The following is a 20,652-nucleotide window of genomic DNA, read 5'->3' on the forward strand; positions in this document are numbered from 1 at the left end:
CGAATGCTCAAAGGATATCTTTGTGGTAGAAACAACACTTTTTTGAGCATGTAAATAAAATGAATATAATTATCATCACAAAAAATTCTGCACTATGCACTGAATGAGATAATATATGATTTGTGCATGAACGCATTAAAGTTAGGTTTTAATTCATGCAATGTTACTTACACTTACATTGTATGCCACTTTGCCGACACCTTTGAATACACAAGTATGATACGCGATGCATTTTGTGTCAATGGTAGAAAAAATTTCAAAGCACTCACGATTTAAATAATTCACATTCTCCACTCAGCCCTCCAGCAGCAGACGCAAACTGGGGCACGGTATTGCTGAAGATAACTTTCTCTTTGTCAAAAAATATAATCTCCTCAATGAGCAAAAATTCACAAACAGGCCAGCGATAAAGATGTGCTCAAACACGTACTGATGATGCCACGTCGCCACATTGGGGGGGGGGGGGAAGAATTTTTTATACTGACCCTCACACATCTTGTCCTTACAACACTGACCGGTCATTCAGCCCCGAGGCAGACCCAGGGATAGATGAACGAGCAGTAAACTTTTCTTGCCTTGCTTGCTTTCCTCTGCGCATTTAGATTTGAATCCATTATCATAACTGCGATTCAGCGTCAGCCTTTGGGATCCGACAATAGTTTCCCCTGTGTAAAAAAAAAAACCCAAAAACTTCTGCGCACTGTAACACCCACCACAGTGGGTGTCCGCCACAAAAGTAACATCACAAAAAAGTTGAATAAAAATACTATGATACATACGTCATATTTGTATATTTTCTGGCACACGTGCCTTCTCAACTTTCTAAACACCCAAGTCGTCTTGGCAAAGGTGTCTTTTCTCCATGCTCATTCCTTAAATTCAGATATTTGAAGTTGGCACCTGCTTAAGAATGCATACGATAGTCTCTGATATCAGCATTGGAGTACATGGTCTCACAGCTCGTTAACCAACAATATGAATGAAAGGGGGACAAATTAAAGGGATGGTATAGTTTTGGCTGAGGTGGGGCTTAAGGTTTCCAACATTTTTGATGATGATTTTTTTTGAGATAATGAGAAACCTCTCATGAAATATAATAGAACATATAATTCTAAGAGGAAGTCAAAGTTAATTTGATGAAAATTGGTTTTGTAATGACCGAGATATCCAAAAACAAAGCAATTCTTATAAAAGATGGGACCCACCTTTTATTAGGACCACTTTGTTTTACTTTATTTTTTTGACATCTAATCCATTTTAGAACAAAGTTTCATCAAATAAACTTTGAATTCCATTTTAGAATCGTATGCTCTTCAACACATGATAAAGTGGTTTCTAAGTATCGTGCAAAAAGTTACAAACTGAATCCGCATCTCAACCAATACTATACCATCCCTTTAACAAATGTTTGGGGCAAAGTATGATTTAAGAATTTTGAAATGTGTAAAGATACATAGACTGACAAACATCAGAGAAAAAATGCAATCCATTTGGGTCAGTTTTAAAGTTAAAGCGCTCATGTACAAGCTCTGCTGAATGAGTGCATGAGTAATCGATTGAAATGTAGGGCTTCCATTCGCATAAACTGAAGGAATTTGAAGATTTATCTTATACCCGGCATGTGATTTCTGCTGGACCCCTCTGAAAACCAGCCTTTGGCTGACGCGGGTGTTCCACCCCATGAGTGGAAAATAAAAATTGAATTGAATTGAAATTGCTTAAACACACATTGATGGCCGATGCATGAATATCAGAGGCTCCACACAAGAGCTATGTACCTAAACTGTTCTCATCTTGTAGACCAAAATGGAACTATTCCAGTCCATTCAACTTAACCCCCATCGATCCCACGTCTGCCCCACAAAAATAAACTATCCCAAATAAGTGACAAGACGAACAACAAAAAAGGCATCCATGAAGGTTAACTGAACTAATTGAAGCTCTCTTCAAAGATTTGCTTCGGTCTGGTATGTAATCTGGGTTGCGCAGCTACAACATCAGAGGTTGGTGGCTGCAGTCGAACACTGCTCTCATCTGCATATTTCAGTCACAAATATTGCATCGCACTGCTACAGTGAGGAAACACACAGACACGCGCACGCTCACATACACACATAAACCCACACACCCGCACCAACGCACAAGCACACACATTAATATCTGTCTGAAAAAAAGAGAGGAAAAAAAATGATAAGACATACAGAGTCATATTTTCCTTCCTGACAGATGTAGTGAAATCCATCACGGCAATTGACTAATTGACCTGGCTGTATCAGACACCACGTCACAGTTTTAGTAACAGCCTGTGGGTTGGATTTTGTGTCCATCTCACCCCTGTGACAGCGTTTGGGTGACCACAATCTCACGGCACCCTCCATCATGGCATTTGGCTCTCGAGCCGACGACCCGCTTGCTGCGTGGGCACGTTTTCTCTGACCAGTCACTTCTTCCCCGTCCTGTTTTCATCGCGATCTACCGAAGACTGCCCCTTTCTTTGCGCCTCCTCCGTGGGAGGATATTCCGTCATGCACCATCCATCGGCTTGACGTCCTCACATGACACCCTTTTGGAGTGGGGACACTCTCTTCTGAAGCACGTCATTATGCATTGCTGGCGAAGAATTCCTCTCTGGGGATTCACAAGCCACTGACAATTCCTGGGAAGAGTCCCTGTCCTCCGTCTGCGACATTACGATGCTGCATATCAATGAGGACACTAGCCAGGGAGGAGGAGGTTCTGCTTTCTGACTCAACTGCTAAAATGAAATCACACATTTTTCTTCCATTAAAATATAGAAACTCTTTTTGCACACGAAGAATTCGCTGCGTTCTCCAGCAGGAAGTGTCTGTGTCATACCCGTCTTACTATAGATCCGTCTCTTTCGAGTCCTTGATGGACAGTTTTGAGAACTTGAACACCTCGCCGTCGCGGGGCTGTGAGACGGCGGGCCCCTTGACGTTGCGGGCATTGGCTGCATCCACTGCGGAGCTTCCGGTCTCCTCCACGTGCGAGTTGCGCTGCAGCCGGTCCTGCCTGTGCGTGGGCGTCCGCTGCTGCTCCTGGTCGAGCCCCGGGTTGTCCGTCTCGCCCTCCTTCTCCTCCAGGTCTTCCAGGGTCAGGTCGTTGGGGTCATCCCCATTGTGCGCCTTGCTGCCCCCGTCCTTGTCGGTGCCCGGCGAGGGGCTGTCCCGGATCTGGCTCTGGTACCAGTTCCGGTTCTCCTCCAGGTGGTCCAGGATCTCCTGGGCGTCAGGGTAGACCAAGTCTGCCCACGTTTCCCACAGCGGGTGCAGGATGAAGTCGATAAAGCCGACCTGTAGGAAGAGTCAAATGAACACCATTGGGAAAAGTCACATAAACATCTCTGACCTCAATGTAGGTAAATTGTAGGGGTATAACTGTTTAAAATGTTACTTGCAGTTTTCCTCACATTTCTGATTCTGCAGTGTGAGTGAATTTGCTATTGTAATGCAGACCAGTAACCTTTTACCACAGTATGTGCTGCCAAAGCATTTAACTGCTGTGGCAGTAGTGAGCTGTTTGATTGCTTGCTCAATTGTCATCACCATCTGCAAAATTCATCTGACCCGATGAAGTGCATATTAGAATTTCTGCTTTTATAGTACACTGCCACGGAGACGGCTCCGCCCCTTAATCCCTACCCACCTGTGACTTCTCTATGGATGCATTCTGCCGGTCCATCATGGGGCTGATCTCCAGCCCCTTCTCCCGCTCCAGGTCACCCTGCCGGAAGAACTCCTCCATCAGCATGGAGGTCCACTGGGTGTAGATCTGCAGCGGCTTGCTTGGGTTTGCCACGTCCGCACAGTGCACAAGATTCTTAAGGACCTGAAGCGAGAGAAGAAAAGTTAATTAACACTATTGATACTGTACATGCAATGCACACTGATTCGTTACAGTGATCTATTGATTAACAACAATAAGAATACTTTTGATTATCCTAACTTCATCATGTAAAATATGACTTGCGTGCCATCATTATCATCTTTTGTCATGGCAGCTATAATGTCACAACCGTCATCATCATAACTGTAGCTGCCATTTCTGTTCATTCAGACTGACATAATCCTCCTCCTCCTCCTCCTCCCCATCATCATCACTATCATTTTCCTCCTCCTATTCATCAGCATCATCATCATCATCATCATCACCAGCATCATCACCAGCAGCATAATCTTCTTTCTTCTCCTCCTCCATCTTAACATCACAACCATCATCCTCATGAACACCACATCAACATCATCCTCAACATCATCATCATCATCATCATCAACATCAACACCACCATCATCCTTATCCTCATCCTAATTATCATCAGCATTAATATCAACAGCAGCATCAGCAATATCAATTTCTCCAACTCTCTGCTCCGTGTACACCTCCTCCTCCTCCTCCCCCTCCTCCTCCTCCTCCCCCTGGACCTCACCTGTATCCTGTCATTGTAGTTGTCGAGTAATAAGACCCCTGACCCAGCCACCTTCTTTGTTTCCACCATGGTCTTGAGGTCTGCGAGTAGACTCATGTGCTTGGACATGTCTGTTGCAAGAACCTGTTGAGGTAACATAAATTGTGTGCAAACTTTCTGGTGACCATTGCATCTCTTGTATCATCATCATCATCATCCCAACAGACATTATCCCAAAATTAATCAGTCCATGCAGAGAGTGAGATCGTAATCTTGGGGTCTGAAATTTGCCACATAGAGTCATTTACCAAACAAAACATTTGAAAGCAGAAAAGCTGAAAGCTGTACAAAGCTGTGAATTTAAATGATTTTGTGAGGTATTGCACTTCTCCCATAAATGCTAATAACTTAATACTATAAATGAAGACAAAATCCCAGAACTTTGTTGCCATACTTAACAACATAATAAGTACACATTTGCAGAATCATTGAAAATATGAGTTAAGATAATAGAGAGAAATTTAATGATTTTCTAAGACTACCGCAATAGTGCAAGTCAATTTCATTCTAGTTGATATGATATACCTGAAAAAGTAAGGAAATATAATTTTGTCTGGCTTTACACTCATTTACGTCTCTCCAACTTGTAACACTCTTCAGTCATTCATTTACTCAAAGCACCACTGGATATTAACATTTGGTATTAAAAGAGAAAGGCGGATACACAGGGAACTTGAAAAGAAAATGTAGAATGTATCAAATGACAAAAAAACAAAACAACAACCCAGATAACATCACATACAAAGAGTCATAATGTTAAAAGAGAAAGCAATTTTAACCCTATTTTAACTGGGGGGGGGGGGTCAAATTGACCCCCACCTCGACATTTCGTGCCACGATTCCGCAACGCGCAAAGATTTTGCCACGGCGTTTCATGACTTTTTTCATTGAAGTCTCCCGCATATTTTGAGACCAAATTTGTGACGTCCGGGTACACCGTTCTGAAATTACGCAATGTTTTGCATATGCACGTCAACCCGAAAACAGCTCAAATTCATGATATAGTGTGCAAATCCAATGCAAATTGTGTTTTTTGGTTTAATTGATATGAATTAGATTATTTCAACTTTTTAACCATTGAAATTACTCAATTCTAATGTAGATAAGCCTGAAAAAGTGCCTGCAACAAATTTTGGCAAAAAAACAATAGAAAACAAAAGGTCGAAAAAAAAACCAATAAAATACATAAGAAATTAACAAAACAATAAAAAACAAAAGAAATTTATTTTGATTGTGCTATTTTTTTACAACAAAGTTGTTCAATGTGTCGTGAGGAACTCTGACACAAAAATTTAGTAATCCTTCAGTCTTTTTAATGGAGTTATAGGTGAAAATATGATTTCATGCATAAATTTGCATAATTAATTTATTAAAACTAGAAAGCCAATATTTTTCTATTGTATGACCATGCAATCTTGTAGTTGACATTCGGTTCTATCTTTCTATCTATCTATCTATCTGAAGGGGGGGGGGGGGGTCAAATTGACCCCCCAGTAAAAACTTGGCCTCAAATAGCCCAGTTAAAATAGGGTTAAACCATTTGTCTCTCATACTGCTGATTCTCACAAACATAACATTTTGGCACAGCTGCCTCCGGCATGCAATCATGGATTAATTCTCAGTAATTCTCTCCCTTTCTTACCATGTCGATGGACATTTTCCTGAGCGTTTGATACTGCTTCTTTGACAGGTACTCAAAGATATTGCAGTTTTCTTCCATGAGGAGCTTGAAAGCGATGGCGAGGGAGTGGTTTTCCAGAACGGACACGTCATTGTACAGTATTGCTAATTCTGCCCCTGTGTGCCGGAGACAAGTGAAAAATTTGGTAGAAAGAAATGAATTTCTGAAACACTTTGCAATAAATGACATTGTGAATATTGCAAAATCAAGCTCACAGACTGTAGGGAAGTAGTGATGTCTCCTCATACATAACATACACAGGAAAATTACCGCACTTTCAATACATTTTGCAGAATTTGTAATTATTGGCCAATTTTGGAAGTTGACTGATGTTTGCAAAGTCACCTGATATTTGCAAAAGGGTCAACTCTGACAAAATATTGTCTTATTTTATAAAATTCTCAATACCACTGGGTATTGTCCCTATCTGGGAAAAATCACTGAATTTTCTTCCAGAAAAGGATAACAACTATTTCCTCACATTGTCAATGTGGTTATCAAAGGTGAATTTGACAACTTGTGAAATTGTCTTGCAAGTCCCAATTTGTGAAATGTTATACTCATGTACTGTATACTCATGGAGTATACAGTAATATGCTCAGTGATTTCTGACCCCAGTAAATGTCCTGTTACATCTGTTCATAACGCACACAAACATCCACTGCGATGTTAGAGGGGGGAAAATCGCATTTGCTGTGGACAGATTTGAAAACATAGCTCCAAATGAAACATTGCATTAAAATTTGCCTTTTTTCTTTTTTTTTTTCGTCTCTAATAGTAAATGGGAAACCTGCTCAACCCTAAGCTGTTCATAATTTTGTGCAAAAGGACAGCAGAAATACTTTGCTAATTCTGAAAAGACTCAATTCACAAAAAAAACTAGAAATGTCGCTTTGGCGACTGGTATGCCTCCACCATAATGCATGATTTTCCCAATAGGTCTAGATAGTACATGTGGACAATGTGTGATTACATTTTCACAAAATTGGCAAAATATTGAAATGACAAGTTTGTCACAAATGTGTTGAATGTTCACCTTCCTTGACCTAGGTTTAATTGGATGAATAGGAGAGCATGTATCTAGGGACTTTAACTTGACATTGACCCATTCATACATTTAGGCATTGAGTAATTTTCAAGGTACAGATGTGGAGAAAAAGTGCAATTTCTGAATTGAATAGTAAATTGTTACCATTTTCATCTGGCCCTTGACCCTAAAATTCATAAGATAATTACTTTCAGGTAGAACATGCATAATATGTACTAAGTTTCAAAATAACTTGAGCCACTTCCGAGATATGGAGGAAAAAGTTTGTTCAGCACTTTCACTTGATCTTTGACCTTTTGTCCTTTGAGGCAAAAAAAGAAGAAAAAAAAAACTTTCCAGAGAATTTCTATTAGGTTACACACGCATACACCAAGTGTAAAAAAAATAACCCTGCTGGCATTGCATAAATATGAGGGTAATAGTAAAATTTTGAAGTCTTGCACTTGACCTTTGACCCCTGACCTTTGACCCCATGAACCCTACATTCTCTAGATAATCACTTCCAGTCAGTACATGTATATACTATGTTCCATGAAGATACCTTGAACAATTTTCCAAGGTACGGAGAAAAAAAAGAAGTTTTAATATTTTTACTTGACCTTTTGACCTTTGACCTTTGACCTCATGACCCAAACTTTCACCAGAGAATCTTAATTGGGTAATACATGTATACACTAAGTTTCAAGAAAATATCTTCAGGCATTCAATAGATATGGTGGAAATAGTGAAATTTTATGTATTTGACCCTGACCTTTTGACCTTTGACCTCATGACCCAAACTTTCACCAGAGAATCTTAATTGGGTAATACATGTATACACTAAGTTTCAAGAAAATCTCTTCAGGCATTCAATAGATATGGTGGAAATAGTGAAATTTTATGTATTTGACCCTGACCTTTTGACCTTTGACCTTTGACCTCATGACCCAAACTTTCACCAGAGAATCTTAATTGGGTAATACAAGTATACACTAAGTTTCAAGAAAATATCTTCAGGCATTCAATAGATATGGTGGAAATAGTGAAATTTTATGTATTTGACCTTGACCTTTTGACCTTTCACCTTGAGCATGTGCACCCAAAAGTTGATAGGCACAACTTCACCCCCTAATACACATACATGCCAAGTTTCATTAGGATACCTCAACAGGTTTTGATAGTTACCTTGTCCACAAAATTCATTACGGACGGACGGAAGGACGGACGGACGGAAGGACGGACGGACGGACGGACGGACGGACGGACGGACGGACAACCCGAAAACATAATGCCTCCGGCATCACTTCGTGGCGGAGGCATAACAAAAAAATCAATGCACATTCTATTTGAAACAAATTGCTTGTAACTCAAAAAACGCTAGCAAAACCTGACAGAAATTACTACTTTTTACTGCTTTTCAGTCCATATTTTGAGCTACAACGCATGACTTTCCTCAAGTTTTGAATTTTTCATTTGACCACTCATATATCAGTGCCTAAGTGAACTCTTCGCTCGAGGCTTGAGGTTATCATAACAGTTGAAATATGTGAATTCTATTTCCCCTTTTGTTCCACTGTGTTATTATTACAAGATTGGATCGCAACAACATCTTCATATTTTTGTGACTTACGTGCCTTGCGTGATACTGCAAAGTACTAGTACTGTCGGAGGCATAACAAAAAAATCAATGCACATTCTATTTGAAACAAATTGCTTGTAACTCAAAAAACGCTAGCAAAACCTGACAGAAATTACTACTTTTTACTGCTTTTCAGTCCATATTTTGAGCTACAACGCATGACTTTCCTCAAGTTTTGAATTTTTCATTTGACCACTCATATATCAGTGCCTAAGTGAACTCTTCGCTCGAGGCTTGAGGTTATCATAACAGTTGAAATATGTGAATTCTATTTCCCCTTTTGTTCCACTGTGTTATTATTACAAGATTGGATCGCAACAACATCTTCATATTTTTGTGACTTACGTGCCTTGCGTGATACTGCAAAGTACTAGTACTGTTACTACAGTTTATGAAACAAGGAAAAAAGACCAGAGAGAGAAAAAAAAAAGATCTAGGTTAGGTTCAATTCCATTGTTTGGGCTAAAAACCAATCCACTTCCTTCTGATTAAGTATTTATAAATAGTTTCATGATCCTTCCTGAAAGCAATGTGAAACTATTTGTCCAACAAAAACACTGACTGAAACTAATATTCCACTTCTTCCCTCCCCATCCCCCCCCCCCCCAAGGCTGGTTGAGAACAGCCGCTACTTCCTTTAACCCTTCTGTGCGAACGTGGACGGTGCCTACAATGCTATGGGGTTTTCTGTGCCGATTAGTACTCAAAGCATACAAAGAGTTTTAAAGCTCAGCAAGGGGCTACATAAGCACTTGCTTGATTGCCCGGGGCAAGTGAAAATCATTGAAGTCTAGCAAGTGTTTTAGAACAATAGGAAAAAAATACTTGCCAAATTGGGCAAAGTAAAAACTTTTGAAGCCACCCCTTTTTCACTTTTTCCCCTTCAAACCTATGAAATCAGCCATACATTAGAAGCTTAAAGATAGTGACTGTTTAGTGATACAGCACTCGATCAAACCAAGTTTGTTACTCCAATGTACGTGAACATGTGAGTCAATGTGTGCTGTTTATTCAAATGATTGTGTTTTATCAAGCCCTTGACTTACATGTGATTTTCTATATCATTTTCCAATATTTTTTGACTTTCTTTTTTGGGCAAGTAAAATTCATGTTTGGGCAAGCGTTCTGTAACAGTTTGAAAATGTGCTTGCCTGACCGGGCAAGTGGTGTAAAAAAAAAAAAGAAGTTATATAGCACTGTGATTGACTGACCTGTGTTGCACAGGAACTGGTTGTTAAGACCCGGGTGGTGCACGTCATGTATTGCTGCTGAAAATAACGCTGACATTATTTCTAGGTCTGTGAACACATTCTGCAAAGAATGGGAAGGACGGTACATTAAACAGACGGTGTCAATAGATGCCTCAACGATGTGACAAGATAGTAATAGTATGCACAATAATAAACGCTTCTTATCATGATCACCCTGTTCCTTCTTATTTGATGTGTAAGTGGTGAAAAAAAAAGATATCCTTAGAGATAGCGAAAGCTATACTGGCACGACTCTTTAAATCCCCTAAATGATGCCATAAATGCTCTCCTTCCGATTCACACACAAGCTGAAATTGATAAAGAAATATTCATGTATACAAAACAAAGAATGGCCCATCACCATAACCACGTTTATCTCAAGATTTACGAATGAGGCCATTGCCCATCTATCAAATACACAAACGGTTCCTGTGAGCGACAGATTTAGAACAGTGTGTTTTCACTTCCTCTTCCTCATCGCCTGTACAGTGTACACGCATCTCTTACTACATCTAAGATCTACGATGAGCTGTTGACATCATTATAATGGTGACTTCTTTATGGCAATTGTTCACTCTGATGCACACATTGTACTTTATTTTCTTAGGTGACTATTTCATCACATGTTTCACTGCTTTAGTACTTCAATGCTCCCATATTCTACACTACGTATCCTTCCCAGTGCTGTAAAATTTAACCCCTTCATCTCTTAAGTGCAGCTACGTGTAGGAGGGACCGGTGCGGGCATCCCCCCACTGACCTCTAAGGCGGGCGCCGAGAGAAGATAGTGGGTGGAGTGAACCACGTCAGCTGCATGGGTTTGGTTGTGGTACATGATCTCCCGGTGGTAGTGGTCCTCTAGCGTCATCATGTAGACCAGGAACGTCTTCTCCGGGATCTGGAACGTCTTCAGCAGACCCCGGTCCTACAAGGAAGCAAGAAGGATGCATTTTACGTCAATATTTCACGAGTTTTCATTTACCAATTGTCAAGTACTGGTCTTGGTGGGAGTGGTGATCATGTTGTTGGTGGGGGGAGGGGAGGGATGATGGTGGCAGGTATGGGGGGTGATGGTGGTAGGTGGGAGGATGATGGTGGTAGGTGGGGGATGATCGATGGTGGTAGGTGGGGGTGATGGTGGTAGGTGGGGGGGGGGTGATGATGGTAGTTGGGGAGGGGGGACAGAAGGCTCCACAAAAAGATATAAGTTACAAAATTACAACATGATAAATTCAAACATATAGGGGAAACTGACCAGAAATATATAATCATCCTGAATGAAAATGAGCAAAGAAAATGAGATTCCATTCAGATGGAATTCCATTTTCTCTTCTCATTTTCATTCATGATAATTACAACGTGTCTGCTTTGAGCAACACAGTATTCACTTTGTGGGCACAAACTTAATCAACTGTCATATATCAGATCCTATCTATGGGCTAGTAATAGTACTACTGAACAATGATAACAATGATAATGAGAAGAAAGAAACAAAGACATTGGACTCACCTCAAATAACCTGTAGATGACTGCTGTTAGAGGTCTGTGACTTGTAATCTCATCAATTTTGAAGATATCAATACACCACGTATCTAATAGCCTCAACTCCTGTTGGGGAAAAAAAAAGTCTTTTAAAACCTTGTTGGTTGTTGTCATGGATTCCGATTCTGGCTCTTTCAAAATTTATATTCCTACACCCAGAAGGCAAAGTTGCCAATCCAGTGGTCTGTATGTTACTTCTTACAAAACCTGCAATGAAAAAAAAACTTGCACTATGGTGAAGAGATCGAAGATAGCTTTCTTGATCATGTTGATAGCTTTTATACTATGCTCCCTCTCTTTAGCAGGCACTTTTATCAATTGGAGTGCTGGGCACATCCCTATGCGATTAATCTTACACCTGTGCATGGATTATGTTTCAAATTCAATTACCATGTTAAACTATCCTCCGCCCCTTGGCAAGTATTTCTTGTTTCAAGTAATTGCATTTTCTAAAGTGCCCGACCAACAGAATGAGCTCCTGTAACATTATTCTCTCCGTAGCGAATGGCTGCAACATGGATGAAGCGCTAACGAGATGTGGAGTGAAGTTCGAACAAACCAATTTGAACAAACTAATCATTGGCATGGATGGTTTACATATAATGCGGAAAAAAAAAACAAGAGAAAAAGAAAATGTGATAGATTACTGAAGCACAAAGCAAGACTAGAGCCCTGTCTTATGAAACTTGCAAATGAAATCAATTTCAAATATCATAAACTTGCGATTGATTTAAACTTGAGATTAATTGCAACTGTCCGTCTCCATATATAGACGAGACTCGACTAGCAATCAGTCTGTGTCAATTGTGTTACTTTTATAACACTGACACAAAATGTGTACCTACATGTAACTTTGGTATCTTTGTATTACAAACCTGAGTGGACAACAATACCAAAAAATATATATAAAGAAGATTCAACAAAAATTCACTTTTCTAGCATTATGAAAGTGCACTTGACTAATTGCTTTCAGAAAGCAGGGGGAATAATTGCTACCCTTAACATATGTCAGCATCAATTTGATGGAATTTGTAATTTTCATGAAAAAAGAATTTTTGTGGAATTCAATCTATATTTTCTTTATATTGTTGTCCACTCACATGTCATAACCTATTGTAGTCTCCTCATCCCCTGGTTCCAAATCCAAAACTTAAAAAATTCATAACTTTTGCATCAATTGTCCGATTTTCCTCAAACTTTCACTGATGTGTTATACTAATGTTGCTGCTTTCACTCAATCCATATTGTTCTTCGGGGTTGCGCTCTTCGGGGTTGCGTTCCCTTTAACGCTCTATTCCTCACCTTCTCAAGGTCGTCCTCCCGCTCCTTCTTGACGGGCACGCCATACTTGTGCACGGTGGTGTCGTTGGCGAGGCTGTTGTGATGCCGTATCTTCTGTTGTAGCCCCACCCCCTTGACCTTCGTCATCTCGTTGGCCTTCAGCAGCTTCTTGGAGGCTGGCACCTTGCTCAGCGGTGAGGGCGAGGGCGCCAGTTCCCTCGCCGATGTCGGAACGGGCACATCGACTTCTTGTTGCTTGTCTGTGAGGTGGAATAAAAGAAAAAAAAAATTAAAGTATGTGTAGTATACACCACATATATAGTGAGTCTGAATTAGGACTTAAAATTCCCCACAATTTTGTGAGTGGTTAAATTTGCGATAGTGGAGTACATGTAAAGAAAGGAGAAATGTACATGTGCATGTCACTGTCATGTCCAGATCAGTGTTGATTCGCGAATAGCACCCGACTCGTGATATTTGCGAAAAAATAATAACCTTGTGAAATATATGGCATATACAGTGTAGATAACAAAGATGTGAGGAGAGAGTTGATGTAAACGTTCGGTGATTACCCTGGGTTTTCAGGAACAGGCAGGTTATCTTCTTCTCTCTGCACGTCATTTTTTTTTTGGATGTGTGCTACTAATGTTTTGTTTTGTTTTTGTTTTTGTTTTTGTTTTTTTCTCTCTGCACGTCATTCCATACTGTCACTACCTGCATGAATGTCTTAACCCGTTGAGGACGGTTTGATTTTGCTACCACACACATTTCCCATAGAAACTTGCCCGAGTGTACTCGGGACTCATCAACAGGTTCAGGACAGTCTTGAGTGGAATCTTACTGAATGCCATTCTTCTAACAAAGAAGAAGCTCCGAATTCCAATCAAAAACTTATTCGGAATTCAGACTAATACTGCCTTACATTGCCACTACTGAAATGAAGATTGACTCAAAGTTCCTCATACGAATGTTGTCACATTTCCTTGTATTGCATGCATCGCCTTTCGGTGCCCATATGGTGTTCTAAAAAAAAGAAAAAAAAAAAACGCACCTTCAAAGTATGGTGGATACTCCATTACCATCAATTGTACCGAAACTGGAATCATGTCCACCGCATAGATTGACAAAATAAGGCTGCCACCAGGGCGATGATGCCCCCACCCCTGTGTAACCTAACTAAAACTCTTTCAATGTGACTGAAAGCGGCAATTTACTTTTCCAAACTAAAACATGGACTTGTATCAATCCTATCTCTCGTCCCTTAATATCACAGCCGAACCATATAATGAAAGCAGGAAAACCAAACTCTGTCATCATAAAACTCTCCTTGTCACATGTTGATGAACAACAACAACAACAACAACAAAATCAAGTATGAATATCACAAACACAGTCCTGTTCAAATTTCTGAAATGCTTTTGTTCATCTTTGTTTAACAATTATTACCATAATCTTATATATCAATACAATTTTTACTACCAAAAAAAAAATACAAGCCCATCACCATAAAACAGAAAGCTTTATTTTTAGCACAAGGAGACAAAACTTCAGAGTGTCTGTCTGGCGGCTTTTCAGTGGCAGCATCACGTAAAAGATCCCCCCACCCCAACCTCTAAAAATGGCTCACTTTGACATTTTGTAGAAGGCAAAGAAAATAAGTGCACAAAAATTAGAATTAGTTCACGAAAGCATGCGTCATCAAGCGATTCTGTGACCAAATAAATGAAATTAAAATAAAGAGAGAAGAAAACATCCTGTTATGTTAGAGGATTTATTTTATTTGGATGCTAAAACTGGAACAACCAAATATGAACTAGAATAATATATCCTCTGCCTCACACAGCAGAGGCTATAGTAGATCCACAGGTGATGCCTGTTTCATCTTCTCTTGGTTGGTACAGTCCCTTTGGCAGTGATAAAGAAAAATATTTTCAAACGGAAATCTCATCAGGGGCTGATCTGTACCCCTCTCATTCCCCTCGATAAAGCCCGTCTAAAAATAAAGAGTCCCCACGATGCGACAACTATGGGGACGTTTCGACCCTCTGTGGAGGCGGGAAAGCGACAAAAGGCTATAGCCCCGAGGCCCGGCGGTTCTCCTCGATTTCAGGGTGGCAAATAACGCCCTCTGGGGGGTATCCTCATCAGCCCGTCTCTTTCGAGGATGGCTACAAGTCTCCCCGTCTCCGTCGCCATGGCGACGACAATCTGGGAGGCAAATTGATGCGGACAAATCTCCCCGATTTGAAAGTACACTTAGGCGAGGGATATATACATACGCATGTATGCGTATTATCCCTCTCTGCAATGGATAGACTCCACTGATTGTATGTCTTGCAGTCTAATTGCTTCATAACGAGGACTGTGTCTTTGTTTTGTGACAAACTCGTGGCGCAGTAAAACAGGTGCCCACTGTATTGCTGAGTCCGTTTATCTTGGGTCTGCTTGCTTTTCTGTATCCTGCTCAATGAATAATGCATTTGCTTTTGTGTTCAAAGACGAAACTTGTTCTTATTCTCCTTCCATTTGCACATGGGGGGAGAAGTAGTTTCAATCAGTCTGTAGTGATAGGAACAAGTCTCTCCTTACATCTTTGTTTCTCCAAACAACACTAACACTTGTAAAGAATGCATCAATTATGATTATAATACTAAAATATGTATTCACTTTTTATAGACAGAAATACATATTTCTTTTTCTAACAAAAAAACCCCCCAACAACACTTGTAACTTCAGAGGGCAGGGGAAATAATACTACCCTTAACAAATGTCAGCAATAATTTGAGGGAATATGTATTTTTCATCAAAAAAAGAAATGTGAAATTCTCTTTAAATTTTCTTCATTTTGTTCCCCTACTGTGACATCACAACTTGTATCTTTCTTATCTTGCAAGCTGCAATAAATACTGAAATTTGTGAAAAGTGATGTTTTTTGAAGGAATCATCCAATTTCCTCAAATTTCACTGATGTGTTCTACCATTTCTGTTTTTACTGAAACCACATATATGTTTCAGTTAGATTCCCCTTTAAGGTGTATACTCACCAATAAATACCTTGAAGTAATATTCAGAGATCAGGTACTAAACATTAGGTAAAGTTTTAGATGCACACTCACCGATAAATGTTGTGTAGAGGTATTCAGAAATCTGGTTCCCTGATTTACTGGTTTCTGAGAAGGCAGACAACTCCCGATTCAGCATTCTTTTGAACTGTGATGGAGGAAAGACACATGCAAATTTCATTCATATTACCCACTACTGCAATATCATTACTTTGGATGAACATCAATTTTACCAACAACCATCCCTTCTTGTCGAACCGTTTCATTGGAAAGGACATTCTTCGAAATGATACACTTGAAAAGGATATCCTCATAGATTTCACATCCAGTACTGCGAGAAAGGAGTATTGCATTTCAACATCATTCACACTGCTGACACACCATCAGTGAAAATTTCCTCTTTGTTATCGCCATGGCAACGATGAGCATCATCACCATGACAACTCCAGCATCATCATCATCTTTACCACCTTCATCATCATTGCCACGGCAACTATAGCTCTTACCATCGGCATCCTTGCGACTGTCGCGTTTTAAAACAGATCAGTAAATCAATCATCATCATATGTCACAACTTAATCATCGCCATGACAACCACTATCATTTCTATCATCATGGTTACGGCAAACATAAACATCACTTTCTCCATCATTATCACTGGCATTGTCATCACATTGGCAGTCACAGGGCTGCCAACATTCCCACATCAAGATCACAGAGGTTCCCAAAACAGCAGTCAGAATGATACTTGCACTTTGCATGCACCTCAATGGACAAAGATAACTCTAAACTTGGGGAGACTGTTGTTTTCTTGTCTGGACACAAAAGAGATGTCTGAGCTTTTGGGAAGCTGATTTGCAGAATAGGCCTGTCTTCATTAGGTCGAGGTTTAAAAATGGTGTGCTATTTTGTGGTGGGAGATTAGTCCGATGTCAAATCAACCTGCTACTTGTGTAATGAAGATGCAAATAGCGTGCTATTTGTTTGGGGAAATTCCCCCCGAATCTTGGTCTAGTCTGTGAAATATCGCGCTACAAGTAATTTGTGAATTAGCGTGCTATTTGGGTTGCATCTCAATCAGCCCCAAATTTTCACTATGCCATCATTCAAAAGGCACACTGAGCCCACAGAACTTTATTTAGAGTTCTCTGGCTGAGCGAGTTGAGCCCAGTAATGATGCAAAGTACACATGCATCAACATTGGGCTAACTTCCCAAGCTTGCTGATTTTGAGCCGATAAGACGTACACTCGTAATATCGGGCTATTTTCCTAAACCGCAAAATAGCCCATAGTTTGAACTTCAGTCTGATAACATCCGTAAAGACATGCCTAATGAGGGACACTTGGCCACTCAGATATGATTTTCATTATTCAAGAAGTCAATACTCTATGGACCCTAACCCATGACACCGTTGAAAATTTCTTTTTATTAGGTGATCCGAGTATTATACATTATTATTATATTATCATCAAGAGTAGCGAGCTAAAGAGCCAAAGCTGACTGCAACAGCACAAGAGCCTCTAGAAATTTGGGATTGTGACCGTTATTCATCACCAGGAGAGAGCCAAACTCGAAGGCACTATTCTTACCGAGAAATTCAGCGCTGAATAATTCTGTGGATCACTTTGACTGATGACACTGCTCAATTCACCCACTGGCTGTCAGTTTGAAACGTGTATGCATAAGCTTCCTCAGAGGGTGCTCCGCTGAGAAGCAGTGATTTCTGCTACCAAATGCCAGTGACAAATTCAGCAATTCATCAACATAATGCATACAATCTATCGACTGGTTGAGATGACACTACAGTATTTAAATCAGGAGATTGGGCAGTTGCAGTTATCTGAAAGTGCAATAACTCCTGATTATTAAAGTGTGATTAAATCAGCATTCTATTGAGAGTAATCATATCACGTATGGATTGTTTAGGATCTTTCATGCAATAAGTCAAATACACTGTACTAGTTCATCAGTTCTAGCGCCACATGAGACTGCCTGTAATTGGACACAAGATATACACTATGCACTAGAGGGGAAACCAGTTTCAAATCTATCAAAAGTAGGTCAGAACAGATAACCTTCGAACAGGAGTGGCCTCCACCCCGCTGATGTGTTCTCTGTCTGTTTTGAAAACTCACATCGATTACCTGTGAAATTATTCTTGAACAGGACACTGATAGGACTTACTGTCGAAAATTCAAAAGTGTATTTTGGAGGTAAGAGCTCATATGATATACCTATGATATATCAGCTTTTCCTGTCCATTCGTGTGTGTGTTTGTCTGCATTGTCATGGCATATTATCTCTCTTTGTTTTTTTAAAACATCATCACTTATTTGCATACAAGAATCCTTCTGGGCTCAATTTCATAAAAAAATAAGTTGCTATGACAACAACTCATCCTGCAGTGGGAAGTGTGTCACAGTCATGACACAAGAATCCTGTTTCCTGATTGGCTGTTGCTGCAAGAAAAGAAAAGTTGACAATCCTCACAAGAATTGCTATCATAACATCTTTTTATGAAACGCGACCTTTTGGAGTTCATTTCCTCTCTCTGTGCAAACAGAGAAGATTCTCTCTCCTTCCGGATTTACAGCCATTGTGGGGTTTTTACGGTGATTCCACGAACTCGAATGTCAGTGTAACAAGAGGATGGCATTTGGAGGGCATTTCTAGGGCTCCGTGTCAGATCAGGGGGTTTACCCAGCAATGAATCTCGGCCACGATCACGAGATGGGAGGGGACATTGTCTGAGGTGAGGTCGCCAACGGCTGGTATCTGCATTCTATCTCCTTTCTCTCTTTCTCTTTTCTGAAAAAAAAAGAAATTAGATTGCTTGCAGACAGCTCTCCATTTTCTGGCGGGGCACGGAATACACATTACCAGCGCGACATCGATCTTCTTGCAAACCACCGCGGGAATGGGTTTCTCGTGCCAGTGTGGATGATAAAGAGAATTGTGTCCAAACGGGATGCGACTTGTGCACTTTTTCCTCCTTACCATTTAGGACGAGGCGGCCGGGGCAGTGTCACAAAATAACCAAATCAATGGAAGAATCGAGAGTATTTCCCCACGGAGTCTCTTCCTTCTTTATAGATGATCAGAAGCAGAGGGGACATTCTGAAGGTGTCAAGAGTGCGCTCGAGGTTACGCACTTTTTCCTTCATGGAAGAAGTCATTCTCGCCCTCATTAATGTTTCTGTGCGCTCGGGCACGTAACTTATCCATGATGATTTGTGGATTCAATATGGTGAAGGGAGGAGCCTATTGGTGGAGGAAAGACCAGTGTGGGATGCCGGTGAGAGCTCCGGTAAAGAGTCTACCCATCATATCTCAAAATCCCAAATCATTATTTTCCTACCATTCCTCATCACTAGCATGATCTATTACATAACCTTCAAATTCCGAGGCTTTCATCTTCTCATCAACACCACCACTCTTTATCATCATCATCATCATCATCATCATTATTGTCATCATCATTTTCATCATCATTTTCACCATCACAAGCAATAGTATCACCAACAACATCATCATCCTTTTTTAGCAACATCGTTTTCATCATTATCATCATCATCATCACACTGGCACGACCATTTTCATCATCCTCAGCATCATCATCACTCTCATTCTCCGCTCCATCCTCCTCCTCCATACACAGGTGGACCTCCTTCTCCCAGCATCCCCGTACCTTGCTGGTTGCCATGTCGCTGACGGACCGGTGTGTCTGCATCGTCTCCAGCTGGTCCAGGCACCAGTCCAGCTCTTCCAGCGTGTCCGTCGCCATCTTGGTGGAGTTCTCCTCCGTGGAACACGTCGACGACTGTTTGCTGGTCTGCGTGCTCCTGGGTGATTGTCGTGTGCTGCGAACCGAAATGAACGACATGCGCAATGAGGACAGAGAAAGCAGGTTACATACCATGTACAAATCCACCAATGTTGCATTACAGTATAAACCAAAATATATAACATATGAAGAGTTTGTTCGCAAAAACTGATAAGTCCATATTTGCCAAATGGAGAAATTTGCGAATAAAGGTCAAGAAAAATAAAGAGAATAATAAGAAAATTTTTGCTTCTTTTGACCATAACTTCAAAAATGTTCCTTTATATGTAGTGACCAATATATCATTTAAAAGGTATTATTTTGTACTTTATGACAGAGACCGTACTTCAAAATCTTCAAAAATGGACTTATCGGTTTTTGCATACAAACTCTTCATATATACATATATATCTTTTTTTTTTTCTTTTTTGTAACCAACTCAAAATTGAGTAGCATTGAAAATTACTTCCATGATGAAGAGGTAGAATTTTTTTTTCTGATTGTACATAATAATCCATAATATGTTCCAGTGGTATTCATGATTTTGTGTGTATGAAAAAAGAAGCGGTTATTCCAGGCGCAGAACTCAAAGTTTTGATGTATCAAGTTAAATGTAAAGGAGTACTCAGCTGACTTGGGCTAAATAAGCCTGTGGAAAATGATGCTACAGATCCATCGTGTGTGATACTGCCAAATCAAATTAGGTAGAAGAGGAGGTATTTTTCTCTCTGAAACAATCATCCTCAATACATTATATACAGCTGTACATATATTTAAGTTGAAACACAAATAAAACTATACATTTTTTTTTCTGAAGTGTCATATCACGTCAGTGTGTGTTTCTCTTCAAGGTGAAATT

At 40.1% G+C, this 20,652-nt stretch overlaps 1 protein-coding gene across 1 annotated transcript in view; it reads right to left on the reverse strand.

The window, feature by feature from the left end:
* Positions 1–1,334: 1,334 nt before the first annotated feature.
* Positions 1,335–20,652, reverse strand: part of LOC140236968 (3',5'-cyclic-AMP phosphodiesterase 4C-like) — a 268,409-nt gene continuing 249,091 nt past the window's right edge. The window contains exons 5-14 of the mRNA XM_072316914.1: positions 19,659–19,830; positions 16,023–16,116; positions 12,928–13,166; positions 11,593–11,691; positions 10,844–11,008; positions 10,045–10,144; positions 6,129–6,283; positions 4,448–4,570; positions 3,667–3,849; positions 1,335–3,314 (exon numbers count right to left, since the gene is read on the reverse strand). Of these exons, the coding sequence (XP_072173015.1) occupies positions 2,865–3,314; positions 3,667–3,849; positions 4,448–4,570; positions 6,129–6,283; positions 10,045–10,144; positions 10,844–11,008; positions 11,593–11,691; positions 12,928–13,166; positions 16,023–16,116; positions 19,659–19,830 (1,780 nt within the window). The 3' untranslated portion in view covers positions 1,335–2,864. The remainder of the gene's footprint in view (positions 3,315–3,666; positions 3,850–4,447; positions 4,571–6,128; positions 6,284–10,044; positions 10,145–10,843; positions 11,009–11,592; positions 11,692–12,927; positions 13,167–16,022; positions 16,117–19,658; positions 19,831–20,652) is intronic.

Source organism: Diadema setosum, chromosome 13, assembly GCF_964275005.1.
Source record: "Diadema setosum chromosome 13, eeDiaSeto1, whole genome shotgun sequence".
Taxonomy (NCBI): Eukaryota; Metazoa; Echinodermata; class Echinoidea; order Diadematoida; family Diadematidae; genus Diadema; species Diadema setosum.